Here is a 22,030-nt window from a genome sequence, read left to right on the forward strand (position 1 = left end):
CGTCCACAATGGTTGAACTAGTTTACAGTCCCACCAACAGTGTAAAAGTGTTCCTATTTCTCCACATCCTCTCCAGCACCTGTTGCTTCCTGATTTTTTAATGATGGCCATTCTAACTGGTGTAAGATGGTATCTCACTGTGGTTTTGATTTGCATTTCTCTGATGGCCAGTGATGATGAGCATATCTTCATGTGTTTTTTGGCTGCATAAATGTCTTCTTTTGAGAAGTGTCTGTTCATGTCCTTTGCCCACTTTTTGATGGGGTTGTTTGTTTTTTTCTTGTAAATATGTTTGAGTTCATTGTAGATTCTGGATATTAGCCCTTTGTCAGATGAGTAGGTTGCAAAAATTTTCTCCCATTCTGTAGGTTGCCTGTTCACTCTGATGGTAGTTTCTTTTGCTGTGCAGAAGCTCTTTAGTTTAATTAGATCCCATTTGTCAATTTTGGCTTTTGTTGCCATTGCTTTTGGCGTTTTAGACATGAAGTCCTTGCCCACGCCTATGTCCTGAATGGTATTGCCTAGGTTTTCTTGTAGGATTTTAATGGTTTTAGGTCTAACATTTAAGTCTTTAATCCATCTTGAATTAATTTTTGTATAAGGTGTAAGGAAGGGATCCAGTTTCAGCTTTCTACATATGGCTAGCCAGTTTTCCCAGCACCATTTATTAAATAGGGAATCCTTTCCCCATTTCTTGTTTTTGTCAGGTTTGTCAAAGATCAGATAGTTGTAGCTATGCGGCATCATTTCTGAGGGCTCTGTTCTGTTCCATTGATCTATGTCTCTGTTGTGGTACCAGTACCATGCTGTTTTGGTTACTGTAGCCTTGTAGTATAGTTTGAAGTCAGGTAGGGTGATGCCTCCAGCTTTGTTCTTTTGGCTTAGGATTGACTTGGCGATGCGGGCTCTTTTTTGGTTCCATATGAACTTTAAAGTAGTTTTTTCCAATTCTGTGAAGAAAGTCATTGGTAGCTTGATGGGGATGGCATTGAATCTATAAATTACCTTGGGCAGTATGGCCATTTTCACGATATTGATTCTTCCTACCCATGAGCATGGAATGTTCTTCCATTTGTTTGTATCCTCTTTTATTTCATTGAGCAGTGGTTTGTAGTTCTCCTTGAAGAGGTCCTTTACATCCCTTGTAAGTTGGATTCCTAAGTATTTTATTCTCTTTGAAGCAATTGTGAATGGGAGTTCACTCATGATTTGGCTCTCTGTTTGTCTGTTATTGGTGTACAGGAATGCTTGTGATTTTTGTACATTGATTTTGTATCCTGAGACTTTGCTGAAGTTGCTAATCAGCTTAAGGAGATTTTGGGCTGAGACAATGGGATTTTCTAGATATACAATCATGTCATCTGCAAACAGAGACAACTTGACTTCCTCTTTTCCTAATTGAATACCCTTTATTTCCTTCTCCTGCCTGATTGCTCTGGCCAGAACTTCCAGCACTATGTTGAATAGGAGCGGTGAGAGAGGGCATCCCTGTCTTGTGCCAGGTTTCAGAGGGAATGCTTCCAGTTTTTGCCCATTCAGTATGATATTGGCTGTGGGTTTGTCGTGGATAGCTCTTATTATTTTGAGATACATCCCATCAATACCTAATTTATTGAGAGTTTTTAGCATGAAGGGTTGTTGAATTTTGTCAAAGGCCTTTTCTGCATCTATTGAGATAATCATGTGGTTTTTGTCTTTGGTTCTGTTTATATGCTGGATTACATTTATTGATTTGCGTATGTTGAACCAGCCTTGCATCCCAGGGATGAAGCCCACTTGATCATGGTGAATAAGCTTTTTGATGTGCTGCTGGATTCAGTTTGCCAGTATTTTATTGAGGATTTTTGCATCAATGTTCATCAAGGATATTGGTCTGAAATTCTCTTTTTTGGTTATGTCTCTGCCAGGCTTTGGTATCAGGACGATGCTGGCTTCATAAAATGTGTTAGGGAGGATTCCCTCTTTTTCTATCGATTGGAATAGTTTCAGAAGGAATGGTACCAGTTCCTCCTTGTACCTCTGGTAGAATTCGGCTGTGAATCCATCAGGTCCTGGACTCTTTTTGGTTGGTAAGCTATTGATTATTGCCACAATTTCAGAACCTGTTATTGGTCTATTCAGAGATTCAACTTCTTCCTGATTTAGTCTTGGGAGGGTGTATTTGTCGAGGAATTTATCCATTTCTTCTAGATTTTCTAGTTTCTTTGCGTGGAGGTGTTTGTAGTATTCTCTGATGGTAGATTGTATTTCTGTGGGATCGGTGGTGATATCCCGTTTTTCATTTTTTATTGCATCTATTTGATTCTTCTCTCTTGTCTTCTTTATTAGTCTTGCTAGCGGTCTATCAATTTTGTTGATCTATTCAAAAAACCAGCTCCTGGATTCATTAATTTTTTGAAGGGTTTTTTGTGTCTCTATTTCCTTCAGTTCTGCTCTGATTTTAGTTATTTCTAGCCTTCTGCTAGCTTTTGAATGTGTTTGCTCTTGCTTTTCTAGTTCTTTTAATTGTGATGTTAGGGTGTCAACTTTGGATCTTTCCTGCTTTCTCTTGTGGGCATTTAGTGCTATAAATTTCCCTCTACACACTGCTTTGAACGTGTCCCAGAGATTCTGGTATGTTGTGTCTTTGTTCTCGTTGGTTTCAAAGAACATCTTTATTTCTGCCTTCATTTCATTATGTACCCAATAGTCATTCAGGAGCAGGTTGTTCTGTTTCCATGTAGTTGAGCGGTTTTGAGTGAGTTTCTTAATCCTGAGTTCTAGTTTGATTGCACTGTGGTCTGAGAGACAGTTTGTTATCATTTCTGTTCTTTTACATTTGCTGAGGAGAGCTTTACTTCCAACTATGTGGTCAATTTTGGAATAGGTGTGGTGTGGTGCTGAAAAAAATGTATATTCTGTTGATTTGGGGTGGAGAGTTCTGTAGATGTCTATTAGGTTCACTTTGTGTAGAGCTGAGTTCAATTCCTGGATATCCTTGTTAGCTTTCTGTCTCGTTGATCTGTCTAGTGTTGACAGTGGGGTGTTAAAATCTCCCATTATTATTGTGTGGGAGTTTAAGTCCCTTTGTAGGTCACTGAGGACTTGCTTTATGAATCTGGGTGCTCCTGTGTTGGGTGCATATATATTTAGGATAGTTAGCTCTTCTTGTTGAATTGATCCCTTTACCATTATGTAATGGCCTTCTTTGTCTCTTTTGATCTTTGTTGGTTTAAAGTCTATTTTATCAGAGACTAGGATTGCAACCCCTGCCTTTTTTTTGTTTTCCATTTGCTTGATAGATCTTCCTCCATCCCTTTATTTTGAGTCTATGTGTGTCTCTGCACGTGAGATGGGTTTCCTGAATACAGCACACTGATGGGTCCTGACTCCTTATCCAGTTTGCCAGTCTGTGTCTTTTAATTGGAGCATTTAGCCCATTTACATTTAACGTTAAAATTGTTATGTGTGAATCTGATCCTGTCATTATGATGTTAGTTGGTTATTTTGCTCGTTAGTTGATGCAGTTTCTTCCTAGCCTCAATGGTCTTTACAATTTGGCATCTTTTTGCAGTGGCTGGTACCGGTTGTTCCTTTCCATGTTTAGTGCTTCCTTCAGGAGCTCTTTTAGGGCAGGCCAGGTGGTGACAAAATCACTCAGTGTTTGCTTGTCTGTAAAGTATTTTATTTCTCCTTCACTTATGAAGCTTAGTTTGGCTGGATAGGAAATTCTGGGTTGAAAATTCTTTTCTTTAAGAATGTTGAATATCAGCCCCCACTCTCTTCTGGCTTGCAGAGTTTCTGCCGAGAGATCAGCTGTTAGTCTGATGGGCTTCCCTTTATGGGTAACCCGACCTTTCTCTCTGGCTGCCCTTAACATTTTTTCCTTCATTTCAACTTTGGTGAATCTAACAATTATGTGTCTTGGAGTTGCTCTTCTCAAGGAGTATCTTTGCGGCATTCTCTGTATTTCCTGAATCTGAATGTTGGCCTGCCTTGCTAGATTGGGGAAGTTCTCCTGGATAATATCTTGCAGAGTGTTTTCCAACTTGGTTCCATTCTCCCCATCATTTTCAGGTACACCAATCAGACGTAGGTTTGGTCTTTTCACATAGTCCCAAATTTCTTGGAGGCTTTGTTCATTTCTTTTTATTCTTTTTTCTCTAGACTTCCCTTCTCGCTTCATTTCATTCATTTCATCTTCCATCAGCGATACCCTTTCTTCCAGTTGATCGCATCTGCTACTGAGGCTTCTGCAATCTTCGTACAGTTCTCGAAACTTGGCTTTCACCTCCATCAGCTCCTTTAAGCCCTTTTCTCCATTGGTTATTCTAGTTATCCATTCTTCTAATTTTTTTTTCAAAGTTTTTAACTTCTTTGCTATTGTTTTGAATTTCCTCCCGTAGCTCAGAGTAGTTTGATCGTCTGAAGCCTTCTTCTCTCAACTTGTCAAAGTCATCCTCCATCCAGCTTTGTTCCGTTGCTGGTGAGGAACTGCGTTCCTTTGGAGGAGGAGAGGTGCTCTGCTTTTTAGAGTTTCCAGCTTTTCTGCTCTGTTTTTTCCCCATCTTTGTGGTTTTATCTACTTTTGGTCTTTGATGATGGTGATGCACAGATGGGTTTTTGGTGTGGATGTCCTTTCTGTTTGTTAGTTTTCCTTCTACCAGACAGGACCCTCAGCTGCAGGTCTGTTGGAGTTTACTAGAGGTCCACTCCAGACCCTGTTTGGCTGGGTGTCAGCGGTGGTGGCTGCAGAACAGCGGATTTTCGTGAGACCACAAATTCAGCTGTCTGATAGTTCCTCTGGAAGTTTTGTCTCAGAGGAGTACCCGGCCGAGTGAGGTGTCAGTCTGTCCCTACTGGGGAGGTCCCTCCCAGTTAGGCTGCTCAGGGCTGAGGGACCCACTTTAGGAGGCAGTCTGTCCGTTCTCAGATCTCCAGCTGCGTGCTGGGAGAACCACTATTCTCTTCAAAGCTGTCAGTCAGACAGGGACATTTAATTCTGAGGAGGTTCCTGCTGACTTTTTGTTTGTCTGTGCCCTGCCCCCAGAGGTGGAGCCTACAGAGGCAGGCAGGCCTCCTTGAGCTGTGGAGGGCTCCACCAAGTTCGAGCTTCCTGGCTGCTTTGTTTACCTAAGCAAGCCTGGGCAATGGCGGGCGCCCCTCCCCCAGCCTCACTGCTGCCTTGCAGCTTGATCTCAGACTGCTGTGCTAGCAATCAGCGAGACTCCGTGGGCACAGGACCCTCCGAGCCAGGTGTGGGACACAGTCTCCTAGTGTGCCGTTTTCCAGGCCCGTTGGAAAAGTGCAGTATTGGGGTGGGACTGACCCGATATTCCAGGTGCTGTCTGTTACCCCTTTCTTTGACTAGGAAAGGGAACTCCCTGACCCCTTGCACTTCCCGAGTGAGGCAATGCCTCGCCCTGCTTCGGCTCGCGCACAGTGCGCTTCACCGACTGTCCTGCACCCACTGTTTGGCACTCCCTAGTGAGATGAAACCAGTACCTCAAGCAGAAATGCAGAAATCACCCGTCTTCTGTGTCGCTCAGGCTGGGAGCTGGAGACCGGAGCTGTTCCTATTCGGCCATCTTGGCTCCACCCTCTCTTCTACTTTCTTAATAAACTTACTTTCACTTTATAGACGCTCCCTGAATTATTTCTTGTGTGAGATCTAAGAACCCTTGTTTGGGGTCTGGATTGGGACCCCTTTCCAGTAATACAGTCTTAAATTCCTGGGCTCAAGTGATCCTCCTGCCTTAGCTTCCAAGTAGCTGGGACCACAGGTGTGTGCCACCATGCATGGCTGATTTAAAAAAAAAAAAATTGGTAGAGATGGGGTCTCACTATGTTGCCCAGGCTGCCCTCGACCTCCTGGGCTCAAAAGATTCTCTCACCTTGGCCTCCCAAAATGCTAGGATTAAGGTGTAAGCCACAATGCCTGGCCCTCTGTACCTCTTAAGTGAAGGAGCCCAGGGAAATTTGCCCCAAAATATGGCACCCTGGTATGCTGATTATTTTAAGTTAAAGGCCCTTGAAAGTCAGCAGATGCTGGAAAAGGCTTTTCTCTGACACTCCCTTATCTACCTTAAGACTGGACCCACTACAGAGAAGAGAACTGCCTTTCATGCCATCTCTGAAATTACATTATCTGTCACAGAGAAGACGACTGAGGAATGTAACCACACCTAGATGTACTTTTTCAAAAGATAATGTCTGCCTCTCAGGCTCATTCCAATTCCAAGGAGAATCATTTACAAGTTAATTTCTGTTTCCTGGGTCCACTCATGCTCCCTAATAGTCATTTACTACTTCTTAAAAGAATTGTCTACATTCCCTACCTCCCCTCTCCTCTATGTAGAAGGGTATATGAACATCTGTACCCCATTGGGTTATTGGGTAATCGCTGAACTTTCAGTATATGCTAAAAGCTATAAAAGGACATAATACAGTACTGAATAAAGTAAATAATAATAATACAAAGTTTAACATTTGTTTTTCATCATCTGGTCAAAATGTCAAAAGTTTCAAAATGAGCAAAAAATTTTAAAGTATGGATTTATCTTGACTGAATACTTTATAGCTACCAAACTCTGATGTCAAAGCCACATCCAAGTCTAAAAACTACACCTGCTTTGTATGATAAAACTAATAATTATAATAGCTTTAGATTATTAATCTTTTCAATAATTCACACGCCATGTTCTCAAATACTTGTCTATTTTGAAATCTTTTGTTCAAAATTTGCTACAACGTCTATTTCAGAGAGTGAGTCTATATTGAGTACAGATAAAGTGACATAAAACTTACTTAGGACTTGCAAAGATTGTTTACTCATTTCACACACAGCCTTTGCAAATGGAACCACCAGGTTCTTCCAGTTCTTAGAATCACACATCACAGGACATTCTGGGAGCAGGAGGAAAACTGCTAAGGCTTCTTGGTGTGGAGAACGTCCTGGAAGAGCTCTGAGCAGATCATCCTCGAGACACGTAGTTATCTGTGGTCAAAATAGGATCAGGGAACAGACCCAGGATATATTAGATACAGAGGATTGTGAGAAGCAAGCTATGAAATTAAGGGTTTCACTCCACCATGTTCCAATTAGAATAATCACTTAGGCATTCTGAAACCTATTGATGAGACTCCATCACTCCTTCCATCCCAAATGCCCCTGATATAGTACATGAGAGCTATCCTCCTCATTTTATATCAGGCTCCATGAAGAAAATAAAGTGAAATCCCATGAGCATGGGTATACTGAGTGAATCATGGATTCAAAACGAATACAAAGCCCTTCAAAAGCAATGTTGTATGCAGGTCACACTAGTATCCCTCCTTCTAGAAGGAAGAGCTGTCCCCGCCCCTTCACACAATATCCATTTCTTTCTTTCTGTTTTCTCATGTATCAGTAGAAAAATTTGCAGAGAAAAATAGCTCTAAATTTTTATATTATTTATTTCATCCAGAGGTAAAGTTTTACCTCAGAGTGTAGTGGCTCAATTATAGCTGGAGTGCAGTGGCTCAATCATAGCTCACTGCAGCCTCAAGCTCCTGGGTTCAGGCAATCCTCCCACCTCAGACTCCTGAGTGGAGTGCACTGCCACAGCCAGCCCATTTTAGAAAATTATTTGTAGAGATGGAATCTCACTATGTTGCCCTGGCCAGTCTCAAACTCTTGGGCTCAGGTGATACTCCCACCTTGGCCTCCCAAAGTACTAGGATTACAGGCATGAGCCAATGTACCTGGCCCAGAAGTAAACTTTTAAAATAGGACATATATAAAAATATATTAGTGGGAATAAACTTGTATGGTATTCTTTATATTTGAACATTCATTGAGTACTTACAATGTGTCAGGTGATCTCATGTAAATCATTTTATTTAATCTTACTGATAATCCTGTAAGGTAATTTTTGCTTTATTTGTTTTTTACCTTGTTTTTACAGATGAGCAAGGAGAGACTCAGAGGAAGTTAGCGGAAAGAGGTTACTCGATTAGAAAGTGACCATGGCACTACCATAGTAGTAAAATCTACCATGGCAGAGAAAATGCCATATGTTTACCTTGCCAGTCGTTTTTTTTTTCCTCCTGGGTTTATAGGAAGACGGCAGCCCCTGGCTCCTCTGCAGTTAGGCAGGGCCATGTGACTGAGTCCCAGCTCACCAATGTGGGAGAAAGTGATGTGTGACACATAAAGCCCAGGCCACTGAAGCCTCTCATGGGAACTTCCATACTCACTTCCCTCATCTGCTAGCCAACCCAAAAGATTGGGTGGAGGATTTTACAGCCCCAGGGCCTAGCGATGCTGGAAAGAAGCCTGAGTCATCCCTGAATGAACCTGTGCAAAGGTGCCTCTGACCTCCAACCTTCGTTGGACTAGGATGTTGGAAAATATTGTGTTAAGCTACCGAGATTTCAAAGTTGTTTGTTGTAGCAGCTAGCCGTATGTACTCTACCTGATAGATCTATGTTCTGTAATTACAGTGTTTGCCTCTCATGTCATAAGGGTAAATAAGTGATATATGCCACAATAAACTGTGATGTACTATATATTGTTTTCATTACATTAAAATTCTTAAAATTTGCTTTTTCACATGTCTAGCAGAATATGATTTCTGTGGAATGCCAGCAGGTGTTATGCTAGAAAATAGCATCACAATGTCAAATAACTCCAAGAAAAATAGGGTCAAAAGAGATTTCTTTTAGTGTATGATGTCATAGAATCTTTGATTTCCTAATGTGCATATCATGACTCCATAATAGTAGGGAGTGTTCCCAGAGCTTTTTCATTAAGAACCCTTTTTTATGGTTTTTTTTTTTAAATAAAACTAATGTCCCTTGGAACTCACACCGGGAACAGCACCCCAAATTATCTCCCATATCACCTAAATTCACTTAAGAAATATACTTCATAATATTTGCTATTATCCTTCATCTTGAAAATGAAAATATTGTATCTACTACACATTAAGGAACACTTTCCCCCTTTCCCTTCCAAGTATAAGGACCCACTCAGGCCCATCAAAATGGTATAAAGATTATTTTACTAACTGAAGACATTTGAGGTGCCTTTTTGGAGCTTCTTTTATCTAACTAATGCAGAGCTCTTCTAGTATGAAGCTCTTGTACATCCCCCATTGAGGAGCTACACTGCTAAAAAGGAGACCAATCATTCAGACCACTTGCATGTGGATGAGAAAATGCATAAACCAACATTCTCACAAACTGTCATACCTTCCATTTGTCTCCATAAAATCCCATTTATTCTTCCCGTAGGAGCCCTTTCTCCCTTCTCCCTTTCCTCCATTAAGTTGGTTTATAAATTCTTACCCTTAGCTGTTCAGGAGCCTCTTCATCTGAATGCTCCACATGCAAGTGTACAAAGCTTGTTTTTTTCCTCCTGTGCTATAGGCTAAATGTGTTCCCCAAAATTCATATGTTAAAATCCTAACCCCCAATATGATAGTATTAAGAGGTGGGGCCTTTGGTAGGTAATTAGGTCATACGATTGGAGCTCTCATGGATGGGATTAGCGCCCTTACAAAAGAGACCCCAGAGAGATTTCTTGCCCTTTTTGCTGTGAAAGGAAAATAAATCTTGGGGCCTCAAAATCACTAAGCTAAAGAGAAAAGTCAAGCTGGGAACTGCTAGTGCAAACCTGCCTCCTATTCTATTCAAAGTCTCCCTTCTGTTCACTGAGATAGATGCATATCTGATGCCTCTTTTGGAGAGGCTAATCAGAAACTCAAAAGCATGCAACCACTTTTCTCTCATCTACCTAAGACCTGGAAGGCCCCTCCCTGCTTTGAGTTGTCCCGCCTTTCCAGACCAAACCAATGTTCATCTTATATATGTGGATTGATGTGTCCTGTCTCCCAAAAATGTATAAAACCAAACTGTGCTCCGACCACCTTGGGCACATGTCGTCAGGACCTCCTGAGGCTGTGTCACAGGTGTGCGTCCTCAACCTTGGCAAAATACACTTTCTAAATTAACTGAGACCTCTCTTAGATATTCGGGGTTCACACTGCCATGTGAGGACATTGAAAATATGGTCATCTAGGAACCAAGAAGTGGGCCCTCACCAGACACCAAACCTGATGGTGCCTTGATCTTGGACTTCCCAGCCTCCAGAACTGTGAGAAATAAATGTCTGTTGTTTAAGCTACCCAGTCTACAGCATCCTGAGCACTAAGAGATTCTGTTAATTATTAATTTTCAGTGACCCCTTCCGCCAACTCAAACCTGAGTCAGTAGAGGAAAAGAAAGTTTTCTTCCCAATACAACCCAGAATCACACAATATTAAACTGGAATAGATTTTAAAGATGAATTCAACAGGTAAAGAAAATGTGATTCAAAGAGAAAGGATGAAGTAATAACAGAGATTCATCTCAAATAGATGTGAGATTCATCTCAGAACAGAGAAGTGGCTTTTCAGTTGATCAGTCCAGGATAAGGTTATTCTGCTTCCCAAATCAATAGTCTTTTCCTATATCATGCTAGAGATTATCCACCTCTCATGCATTGCTCTGATTATATTGAAAATAAAAATATTGTATCTATTGTACATTTAAGGATTCAATAAGAAAATAAATGTCAGCACCTAATAAAGTACCTGGAATATAGTAATTTCATAATGAACACTAGCCCCCTCTTCCAGCCCCAATCATAAAACCACCTTTGCAACAGTACAACAGTAAGAGAAACCTGACATGGTTGACTCTGTCTTGCTTCCAGCCTCACAGGTTGGCCGTCTTTTCTCATTCTTGGGCATGAGCCAAGCTAACTTTGGGAGAAATTTAGTTTATAGTTTAAATGATAATACTCTGTCCCCAAAACTGAGTTGTTCTTGTAAAACTAAAGAAAGTCCACCAAGTTAGGAGGATGACGGGATTGAATTCTAAATAATTATCAGCCATTATTCTGGAGGTCATAAGATTTGCAACTTCCCCAATTACTCTTGCAAATAACATCATTATTTTAGAACCTAAGATTGGCCTTTTGAGATGTCTTTTCAGGTTTTTGCATTTCTGACAACTGGATGGTCCCACCTGGACCCATCAGCCAGTCCTGTGGCCCCCACCCAGGAACTGACTCAGCACAAGAGGACAGTTTCTATTCCCTATGATTTCATCTCTCAGCCAGTCAGCATGCCCCCTACCCTAGCCCCCTGCCCACCAAACTGTCTTTGAAAAGCCCCTAAGCTATGACCCTGAGCCTTCAGGGAGACTGATTTGAGTAATAATTCTATCTCCTACATGGCATGGCTAGCCTCATGTCAATTAAACTCTTTCTTTACTACAATCTCATAGTCTCAGTGTGTCGATTTTTGTTTCTGCAGTGGGCAGGAAGAACCCATCGGGCAATTACAATCATAGTCCCATCTCACCCAGCTTCCAACAAAAATAAACCGCAATCGTATTTGTTCTATATCTTAAGTAAGTATTGGCTATTACCATGGAAGAAATCCATTCCTTTTTTGTTAACATCTTGAAGGTATCTCTTGCCATTTCTAAGTCCACATCAATGGTAGTCATTTCTCCAGTTCCTCTTTGGATATAAGAAATGCAAGAAACCATATAAACATAAGGAAAGGGATATTTCTAAAGTTCATATGTCATTTGTTGTTTTATTACATATAAGATACAAACCTTTTTCTTAAAGCTTGCCTCCTTTCAAAATAATCGACTTACTTGACGTAAAAAATGTACAGTTTATGTTCTCCTTGTTAAAAGGCAGTAGATAACAATTTATTATCTCTGTAGTGGCTACAGCAAGTTTGGGCTGCCATATTAACAAAATTTTACTTGCTGAATCTGACAACGGAAACCCTCTGCCCCCATGCTCAGTTTGCACACTAAGAACTAGAACTACCTACCCCCCATCCTCCTTACCATTCATATTTACTGAACTTTGCAATTCCACTGTTTTTATTGGAATGACTTTACTTTTCCAGGAAACTTTTGCCCAGGTAAATGGCAATTGTTCATCATGGGAACTTCTTGAAAGACCCATTTAACTCTTCAATGGAGAGCATCAACAGTTTGTGCCCATAGATTCTTTGAATCCCTTATCTCAAAATCCTTACCTTGCTGTTTGCACCCATCCTGGATTGTTGTACATTTACCCAGTCCAAATCAAACCTCCAGCCTTCCCTCTCACATTGAAAGAGCTCCTTAAACCAGACTCCCAGTTGTAAATAAATTCCGAACTGGTCTTTCCTCTCATAAACACTACCGAAGCTTTGTCCAGGTGTGCTGTTCTCTCTGGCCTGTCTTATCAACAAGTTGTTTTAGTGATATTTGAGAGGCCAGCATTCAATAAGCCTAACAATTTTTAAATAATGCATTATCAAATATTGTATGCCAGCTGCAGTGGGTCATGCCTGTAATTCCAACACTTTGGGAGACCAAAGTGGGAGGATTGCTTGAAGCCAGGAGTTCAAGAGACTAGCCTGGGCAACATAGAGGAGACCTTGTCCCTAAAAAAAAAAAAAAAAAAAAAACTAGCCAGGCATGGTGGTGCACACTTTGTAGTCCCAGCTACTTGTGAGGCTGAGGTGGAAGGATAGCTCAAGCCCAAGAGTTCAAGGCTACAGTGAGCTATGATAAAACTACTGCATTACAGCGTGGGCAATAGCACAAGACCCCATCTCTAAATATTAAACAAAACAAAACAAAACAGACAAACAAAATGCCAGGCATAGTGGCTCACGCCTGTAATCCCAGCACTTTGGGAGGCTGAGGTGGGTGGATCACTTGAGGTCAGTAGCTCGAGACCAGCCTGGCCCAACGTGGTGAAATCCTGTCTCTACTAAAAATACAAAAAAATTAGCTGGGCATGGTGGCGCATGCGTGTAATCGCAGCTACTCAGGAGGCTGACGTGGAAGAATCAGAGGAACCCGCGAGGCGGAGGCTGCAGTGAGCAGAGATCATGCCACTGCACTCAAGCCTGGGTGACAGAGTGAGACCCTGTCTCAAAAATATAAATAAAAATAATAAAAATTTAAAAAAGAGGCCAGGTGCGGTGGCTCATGCCAGTAATCCCAGCACTTTGGGAGGCCAAGGTGGGTGGATCACTTGAGGTCAGGAGTTTGAGACCAGCCTGGTCAACATGGTGAAACCCCATCTCTACCAAAAAATATAAAAAATTAGCTGGGTGTGGTGGTGCACACCTGTAATCCCAGCTAGTCAGGAGGCTGAGGCAGGAGCATAGCTTGAACCTGGGAGCTGGAGGTTGCAGTGAGCCGAGCTGCATCACTGCACTCCAGCCTGGGCGACAGAGTGAGACTTCATTTCTAAATAAATAAATAAATAATAAAAAAGAAAGAAAGATTTTCTCCTTGCTAGATTAACTGATTTATAGTAATATTAGGGCTAAAATATTTATGCAAGTACTAAAACAAAGTATTATAAATTTCCCCCTTAAAATATATTCTCTTTTGCAGCCTTTGACATCTTAGGAGTTCCTCACTCCTGGGAACTGAGCATGGATACTTTTTCACGTTAGGAAGAAAACAATCTTCAGATAGAAAAGATTTTCCCACATGCAGTAAGAATTAGCCTGAGGTGAAGTTATTGGCATCCAACAGTTCCTCTAGTCCCACAAGCTAACTGAGAATGCAGCTGGGTTAAGAACTAATGGGACTGCCAAGAGGGTTGTACAAGGGCAAGTAATAGCAACAAGGGTTAAGTGAGTATCGCCTAGTGGCCAGGAGTGGGTACAAGATGTATATCACCATATTTTGAACCAGTGAGCAAACTTAAGGCCAAGTTAACAAGCGAGGGACAGGCAAAGGAGAACCCATATGAGTTACACCAGCTGCAGACAGATCAGCAAGGCATCAACCTCCAAAGAGGCAGAGGGCAGCCTAAGACCCTTTACACTGCTATTTCTCCTTCTCTTCCCTTTTACACACAGGTGCCATATTGGAGAGCTTGGAGGAAAGAGCAGAAATAGAAGACCCAAATATCGAACATTATAGGAACTGTTTCAACTATTGGATCAGATCAAATGTTAAACCAAATAGGAGTAAAATCAGATTTTCTTCTGTAGCAGTGAGTTAAAGACAATATAAATAAGATTTATTTTTTAATTGATCATACACAGTAAAAATGGTAAAGTGTACTCTTGGCTTCTAAGTACTAAAGCAATGTGAGATTTAGCTGATCCCTTGTATATACAAAGATCCTGGAAAAACACCATTCCTTCTAATCAGACAACAGAGTAAAGTGATATGAAGGAAGTAAACAATATTAATTAGGAATTATAACTTACGGTAGTCTAATAGAAAATTACTTTATAAAATGAAAGAATTCTATAACAACCTACAGAGTTCTCCGTGTTGGACTTTGTGGGCAAGAATAACAAAATTCACAAATTAAACTTACTTGAAACATTTCATTTCAAATATTTTCCAGTGTTTTAAATGAAGGTAAATCTTATGTAAGTATTACCTTTTTTTAAAAAAACTCGCTGTCAGACAAGCAGGAGATGAAAATATCATTCTAATTTCACTGTAAAAGTAATAACAAGGGGTAAGTCACAACATACTATAAAGCATGCCTTTTAAAAATCTTATTATGTCCGAATAAGTAAATGATGACATGGAATCATTATTAATGAAAATAACTACTCTCTTAAGAGTTTCCCAAATCCTGGGTATACTTTGTTCATATTATTTCTAAATCTCACCAAAACCCTTTATAGTGGATTTGTTCAAGTCATGTAGGTTTAAATAAAATCTATCCCTGTGAAGACCAAAACTCATAAAACTCCAAAGGGGTAAACTATGAAGATATGAAAACAGTCCACCTTACTGAAGGCTTTGTGAGCTTTTTTGATTCACTCCTGCAACTCCCTCACCTAGTAAGGCACCTGGGATATCACATGTCCTCCATATATCTGTAAATGAGTACACTGATGACCTAGTCACACTAAGAGGCTGTAGAAGAGAATCATGGTCAAAATGCAAAGACCTTCACAACAAAACCAAAACCTCTATCTTAGGATAAAATGACCAAAGCCCCAGAACCAGATAAAAGTGGCTTATGATTTATCAGACAGAGCCACCTTTTAGCCACTTCATGTTCGGTACTTCTTCTTTTCACTGCTATCCATTTTTCTGCCATGGACTGGCTAATTCGGCTTATTTCTGGCAGGGTTTTCCCAGGAGCACATGTGGAACTAGTATCCTTCAGGCAAGGAAGAAACAAGAATGATCAGGAATACACACATATTCAGCAGTAAATTATACAGTAAATCAGCTGGCATGGTTGGTAAATAGGCCCTGCCCTGTTGGGTGGTAGCATTTGGTGGGAGGACCTTTGGCGTCAGACCGGTAGGGCTATTCCACCTCCTAGCCTGGGCTACTTTGCTTGGTCTGAGCCTTAGTTTCATCATAAAAAAAAAAAAAAAAAGAACGCAGGGCTTCAAACAGATACTTGTAGATCATTATTCACTGCAGCATTATTCACAATAGCCAAAAGATGGAAACAACCCATGTCCATAAACAGATGAATAGATTTTTTAAATATACATAAAATGAAATATTATTGAGCCTTAAAGGAATGAAATTCTGGCCGGCACAGTGGCTCATGCCTGCAATCCCAGCACTTTGGGAGGCTGAGGCGGGCAGATCACCTGAGGTCAGGAGTTTGAAACCAGCCTGGTCAACATGGTGAAACCTTGTCTCTACTAAAAATACAAAAAATTAGCTGGGCATGGTGGTGGTCACGTATAATCCCAGCTACTCGGGAGGCTGAGGCAAGGGCTTGAGCCTAGGAGGTAGAGGTTGCAGTGAGACAGGATCATACCATTGCACTCTAGCCTGGGCAACAAGAGCGAAACTCCGTCTCAAAAAAAAAAAAAAAAAAAGAAATGAAATTCTGACACATGCTACAACATGGATGAATTTTGAAGACAAGCGAATGAAATTAGCCAGATGCAAAATGACAAATATTGTATGATTCCACTTATATGAAGTATCTAGAACATGCAAGTTCATAGAGACGGAAGGTAGATTCAACATTACCTAAAGCTGGGGGTGGAGAGAGGGAATGGGGAGTTATTTAATAGTTACAGAATTTCTGTTTGGGGTAATGAAAAAGCCTTGGAGATGGATAGTAGTGACAGTTGTACAATATTGTGAAAGTAATTAATGTCACTGTCACTAAACTGTATACTTAAAATGATTAAACTGGCAAATTGTATTTATATATGTATTTTCCACAATAAATAAAAAGAGATAATAATACCTACCTCTCTGGGTTCTTTTTTTAATTTTTTTAAATTTTTAATTTTATTATTATTATTTTTGAGATGGAGTCTCACTCTGTTGCCCAGGCTGGAGTGCAGTGGCATGATCTCGGCTCACTGCAAGCTCTGCCTCCCAGGTTCATACCATTCTCCTGCCTCAGCCTCACGAGTAGCTGGGCCTACAGGCACCTGCCACCATGCCCAGCTAATTTTTTGTATTTTTAGTAGAGACGGGGTTTCACCGTGTTAGCCAGGATGGTCTCCATCTCCTGACCTCATGATCCACCCGCCCTGGCCTCCCAAAGTCCTGGGATTACAGGCTTGAGCCACCACGCCCGGCCTATCTGGGTTCTTAAGATTCAATTATAATAAGTATAAAAAGCTTTGGGATTATAATGGGCACTCAATAATTAGTTTTCTTCCTCCCTTTAATCACCCACAAGTGTTTACTTTTATGTCAGTAACTCTCAAATTGTAACGTGCATCCAAATCACCTGGTAGGTGATTCTGGTGGGCTTGTTAAAGTAGATTGCTGGGCTCCACCCCATAGTTTCTGATTCAGTGGGTCAGGATAGAGTGCGAGAATTTGCATCTAACAAATACTCCAGTGATGCTGATGCTGCTGGTTTGGGGATCACACTTTGAGAACCATCGCTCTATATAATACTTGAGACCAAATAGCCCAAACAAGGGTTTCAAAAATCACTGTCTGGAAAGAAAAATCCATTTTCAATACAGTCTTCCAAAGGCATTAGCGCTCTGCCATAACTTATACCTATGCCTCCACTGCACTTGTTGTGAGCCAGGAAATCCTGCATCATTTTGGTTTAATGCTGAAATAAAAGACCTCTTGAAGAAGACAGGTAACCATGGCTCTTAAAGTTCCCTTCAGTTTCTTGATCTGAGTCCTGGGTTTTCCCTGTAGTTTGATCAAGAGGAAGAGTTTTCCCCCCCACATCCCGGGAAACTTGGGACAATGAAGTGCTCCCTCTTGGCAGTTACATACCATTTCTTTATTTTCTGCTTCAAAATCCCTAGCTCCTGCCAAATGCACAGCAAGAGACGATGTCATCTGCCTCCTCTTCTTTTGTAATCTTCTCCCACTGTCCTGGTCACTCCCCTTCATTCATCGAAAGCGTCGGCACCTTGCTGTCTTCTTCACACCACAATTCCCGTGGTCGCCCTTCCTGCCCTCACTCTTGGTTACTTCAGAATTGACGAACCTGATCTATCTCCCACCTTCATCTCTCAATTCTTAATCATCTCCACTATTTTCCTCTGCTCCACCCCAGCCACACATGCCCTGGACCAGGATTTTTAAACTGACACTATTGATATTTTGGGTCCAATAACTGTTGTGAGCAGCTGTCCTGTGTATCATAGGATGTTTAGTGGTATCACTGGCCTCTGTCTACCAGATGCCAGTAGCAGCCACTCCCAACACCATGCTCTCCCCTACTTATGACAAACTACAATGTCCCCAGACATTGCCAAATATTTCCCAGAGCACGAAATCACCCCTAGTTGAAAACCACTGCCCTAGATATAGGTGAGAAGCTGGATGTTATAATTATCAATTGTTCCATCTTCTAAATTTCTACTGGAAATGTTCTCTTCTCTGACCATCATACACCATCTTACAGATTCACCTCCTTTAGAGTAAAACCGCAGTCCAAGATTCTTTTTTCCACCCGGATCTCCAATCCATTAGCCCTGTTGTTTGTCCACAATTCATCACCCTCTTTCGTCCTCCTTACCCAGCTTAGATTCCATGGTTTATCACTATAATCACACCTATAACTCTTTTGTCCATTTCCTATTGTACTTACCTAGCAAAATTCCATCTGTAATTAAACTTGACTCTGAATTACTCCAAAATCCAACTGAAGCAGCCTAACATCATCGGAGAAAGCTGCACAACTGTGCAGACTGATTTCACTTTAAGTCTATGACCACAGATTTCAAATGGGCACCTGATACTGTCTAATGGATTCCAAGGCTACCTGCTTTTCCCCAAGACAACTATCGCAACCCTTCCTTTTCTTCCTAAACCTTTCATACTCTTCTGCTTACTCATGCTCAGATGAGGACCTTGTCTCATGCGTCACTGAAAATTGAAGCAATTAAGCAAGAACTAATCACCTTCCCACCATCAACCTATCCTCACCTGTATCGTTTCTTATTACAGCAGAATAAACACATCTGTTCAAACCCCTCAATCATGCTTTAGATTCTGCTTCCTCTCTGCTAATCTCAGACATTGCTTCTGCAATTATTCACTCTTTATTTTTCTTTTTCTTTTTTTTTTTTTTTGAGATGGAGTCTCGTTCTGTCGCCCAGGCTGGAGTGCAGTGGTGCATCTCGGCTCACTGCAACCTCCGCCTCCCAGGTTCAAGCAATTCTCTGCGTCAGCCTCCCAAGTAGCTGGGATTACAGGCGCCCACTACCACCCCCGGCTAATTTTTGTATTTTTAGTAGAGATGGGGTTTCACCATATTGGCCAGGCTGGTCTTGAACCCTGACCTTGTGATCCACCCACCTCGGACTCCCAAAGTGCTGGGATTACAGGCGTGAGCCACCATGCCCAGCCTATTCACTCTTTCTTATGCAGCATGAGAAACCCTCTCACAGTTCTCTACTCTCCTTCACATCAAAATTTCTCAGAGTTGTCACAGGCATTGTTTGCACTTGTTCCCCTTCTATTCTCTGTCCAGCCCACTCGGGTCAGGTTTCCTTCTCTCTCCTCTGCAATAACACAATCTTACCAAAGCAAAAATAAACTATGCACTCCTCTTACTTGACCACTCGGCTGTATTTGACAGAATTAGCCACTTTCTCCTTCTGGAAATATAGTGGTCCCCCCTTATCCAAGGAGGGTGTGTTCCACCAAGACCCCCAGTGGATGCCTGAAACCATAAATAATATCAAACCCCATATAGACTATGTTTTTTCCTATTATCCATATGTATGATCAAGTTTAATGTATAAATTAAGCACAGTAAGAGATTAATACCAATAACTAATAATAAAATGAAACAGTTATAACAATTTACTGTAATAAAACATATGTAAATGTGGTGCCCCTGTCTTTCTCTCAGAATAGCTTATTATACTGTATTCACCCTACTTCTTGTGATGAAGGGATGAAGTGGAATGGTGTGAGATTTCATCATGACACCCAGAACATGTGATTTAAAATTTACGAGTTGTTTATTTCTGAATTTCCCGTTTAATATTTTTAGACCACAGTTGAATGTGGATAACTGAAACTGTGAAAAGCAAAACTGTAGATAAGTGGTACTACTGGGAGCCAGGCGCGGTGGTATACACCTGTAATCCCAGCACTTTGCCAGGCCAAGGTGGGCAGATCACTTGAGCTCAAGAGTTCAAGACCAGCCTGAGCAACATGGCGAAACCCCCGTCTCTACAAAAAAAAAAAAAAAAATACAAAAATTAGCTGGGCATTGTGGTGTGCGCCTGTAGCCCTGGCTACTCGGGAGGCTGAGGCGAGAGGATGGCTTAAGCCTAGGAATTTGAGGCTGCAGTGAGCCAAGAATCCAGCCTGGGTAACAGAGTGAGACCCTGTCTCAAAACAACAAAACAACAAGCAAACAAACAAACAAACAAAAACAAAAGAGAGGACCTCCATACAGGTGCTTTCTTCTCTTGGCTTGTTTGGCCAGTCTCTAGGTCTCCTTTCCAAACACATTTCAGATGGGTCCCCCCTCACATAGCTGACCCCAGCTTACAGAACTGGCTCCATCTTGTAGAGCTCTTTGTCCTTTCTTCCTATGGCTCTGCCTCACTGGCCTTCTGTCACACACACCAAACTCATTCTTGCCTTATAGGCTTTCTGTGTGCAGTTCCCTCTGCTCTGAGCATTCTTTCTCTGGACCTAAGCATGGCTAAAATCTCTGCTCAACTGTCTTAGCCTCTACAAGGCCTTTTCTGACAGACATTTCTAAAGAAGGCCACCTCACCAATCTCAAACAATCAATGTGTTTTCTTCAGAGTACTTGTCACTGTCTAAGACAATTTTTTTTTTTTGGAGACAGAGTGTCGCTCTGTGCCCCAGGCTGGAGTGCAGTGGCACAATCTCAGCCCACTACAACCTCCACTCCTGGGTTCAAACAATTCTCCTGCCTCAGCCTCCCAAGTAGCTGGGATTACAGGCTCGTACCACCACTCCCAGCTAGTTTTTGTGTTTTTACTAGAGATGGAGTTTCACCACATTGGCCAGGCTGGTCTCGAACTCCTGACCTCAAGTGATCTGCCTGCCTCGGCCACCCAAAGTGCTGGGATTACAGGCGTGAGCCACCATGCCAGGCCTCTAATACAATCTTATTTATTTTGCATTTACATATTTATGGTCCGGCCCTGCCTGTGGAGTCCAAATGCTATGAATGAAGGTAACTTTGTCTGTATTATTCACTTTTGTCCCAGGCACCAAGAGCAGAGCCTGATATGTAAAAGGGTCTCAATTTTTGTTGAGTGGCTGATTGAATGGCTATGATAGAGCAACCAAAGTATAGTCTCCTAACTATCCCAACAGCACAGAAACCTTTGCCTCTGACCACTTGCTGTGCCAGGGACTACAGAAATAGTCTATTATGTTTCTAATTTGTACTTTTTCCTGTCATCAGGAATGTTTTAAACGTCAAGTTTAAACATCAATTTTAAAACATTCCTGATAACAGGAAAAAGTACAAATTAGAAAAATAACTATGAAGGCTTTTGTTTCCATAAACATATTTCAGAACTCACCCAGGAATGTAATAATAAAATTCCTCCTGTTAACAATTAGGAAGGCACTATAGCATGGTGGATAATGGTGTAAGCTATTGGGTTAGACTGCCTGGATTTGAATCCAGCTCTGCCACTTACTAACAGTGCAACTTTGCATAAATTCACCTCTCTGAGACTCAGTTTTTTCGTCTGTCAAATGTGAAAAATAAAATCAACGAGAGTTGCTATGAGCATTAAACATCTTGATCCATTTGAAGAACTTCAATTGCTGCCTGACACTTGATGACTACAGTTAAAATTAGTCATGACTGTTATCTATCATCATTAATTTTATTAAGCAATAAACTTGAGTTGGGGACTCGATGATGTGACCCTTGCAACAGAGGACAGCTGAGACGCTGCACGCCACCCCTGCCACACACACCACTGCACACTGACACACATGGCAATCCTCCCACTGAAGGAGGTGCCACTGGGAAATTCCCTATAGGACACGTCAGAAACCCTTCCTTCACAGTCCTGGACAGGGTAAATTCAGTTCCCTCCTGAAGATGGAAACAGCTGCTGTTGACACAAGTTACATGTGTATGTGCATTTACATGATGCAAATTCAACATACACACTTACCAATAAAGAAAAATAAATCTGAAATGGTGGTGGTGGGGGGTCTAATCTGTTAGGAAAGTTGACAAATAAGGAAGTGAGAATTATGTAATTTTTTTCATAAGCATTCTAATATAGGACCTTATTGTTTTAGTAAAACACCTGAATATATATGAATAATACAGTATTTCAAATACCGCTCTGAAATCTTGAGAAAAAATAATTTTTAAGAGGAACAGAAAGCATAATAGATACCTGATGAGTTGTCACAAAGTTGGCATATGTTCCAGCAAAAATGTGTTTGACTTGAACACCCACGAGGTCTAAAAGAAAGTCATAAATCCATGCTTAGAGTTTTTAGAAGTAAAAATAAATCTGATGTATTACCAAGCCAAATTTATTTACTTACTGGCAATTTATGTTCTCCTAAACGGATTTTGACT

The 22,030-nt window shown here is 41.2% G+C and overlaps 1 protein-coding gene across 1 annotated transcript in view; it reads right to left on the bottom strand.

Moving 5' to 3' along the window:
- Positions 1 to 22,030, bottom strand: part of HERC6 (HECT and RLD domain containing E3 ubiquitin protein ligase family member 6) — a 71,343-nt gene that overhangs the window by 31,606 nt on the left and 17,707 nt on the right. Inside the window, exons 8-12 of the mRNA XM_058435717.1 lie at positions 21,843 to 21,910; positions 15,054 to 15,175; positions 14,438 to 14,497; positions 11,437 to 11,530; positions 6,787 to 6,976 (exon numbers count right to left, since the gene is read on the bottom strand). Of these exons, the coding sequence (XP_058291700.1) occupies positions 6,787 to 6,976; positions 11,437 to 11,530; positions 14,438 to 14,497; positions 15,054 to 15,175; positions 21,843 to 21,910 (534 nt within the window). The remainder of the gene's footprint in view (positions 1 to 6,786; positions 6,977 to 11,436; positions 11,531 to 14,437; positions 14,498 to 15,053; positions 15,176 to 21,842; positions 21,911 to 22,030) is intronic.

Source organism: Hylobates moloch, unplaced genomic scaffold (genome assembly GCF_009828535.3).
Source record: "Hylobates moloch isolate HMO894 unplaced genomic scaffold, HMol_V3 SCAFFOLD_2, whole genome shotgun sequence".
NCBI lineage: Eukaryota > Metazoa > Chordata > Mammalia > Primates > Hylobatidae > Hylobates > Hylobates moloch.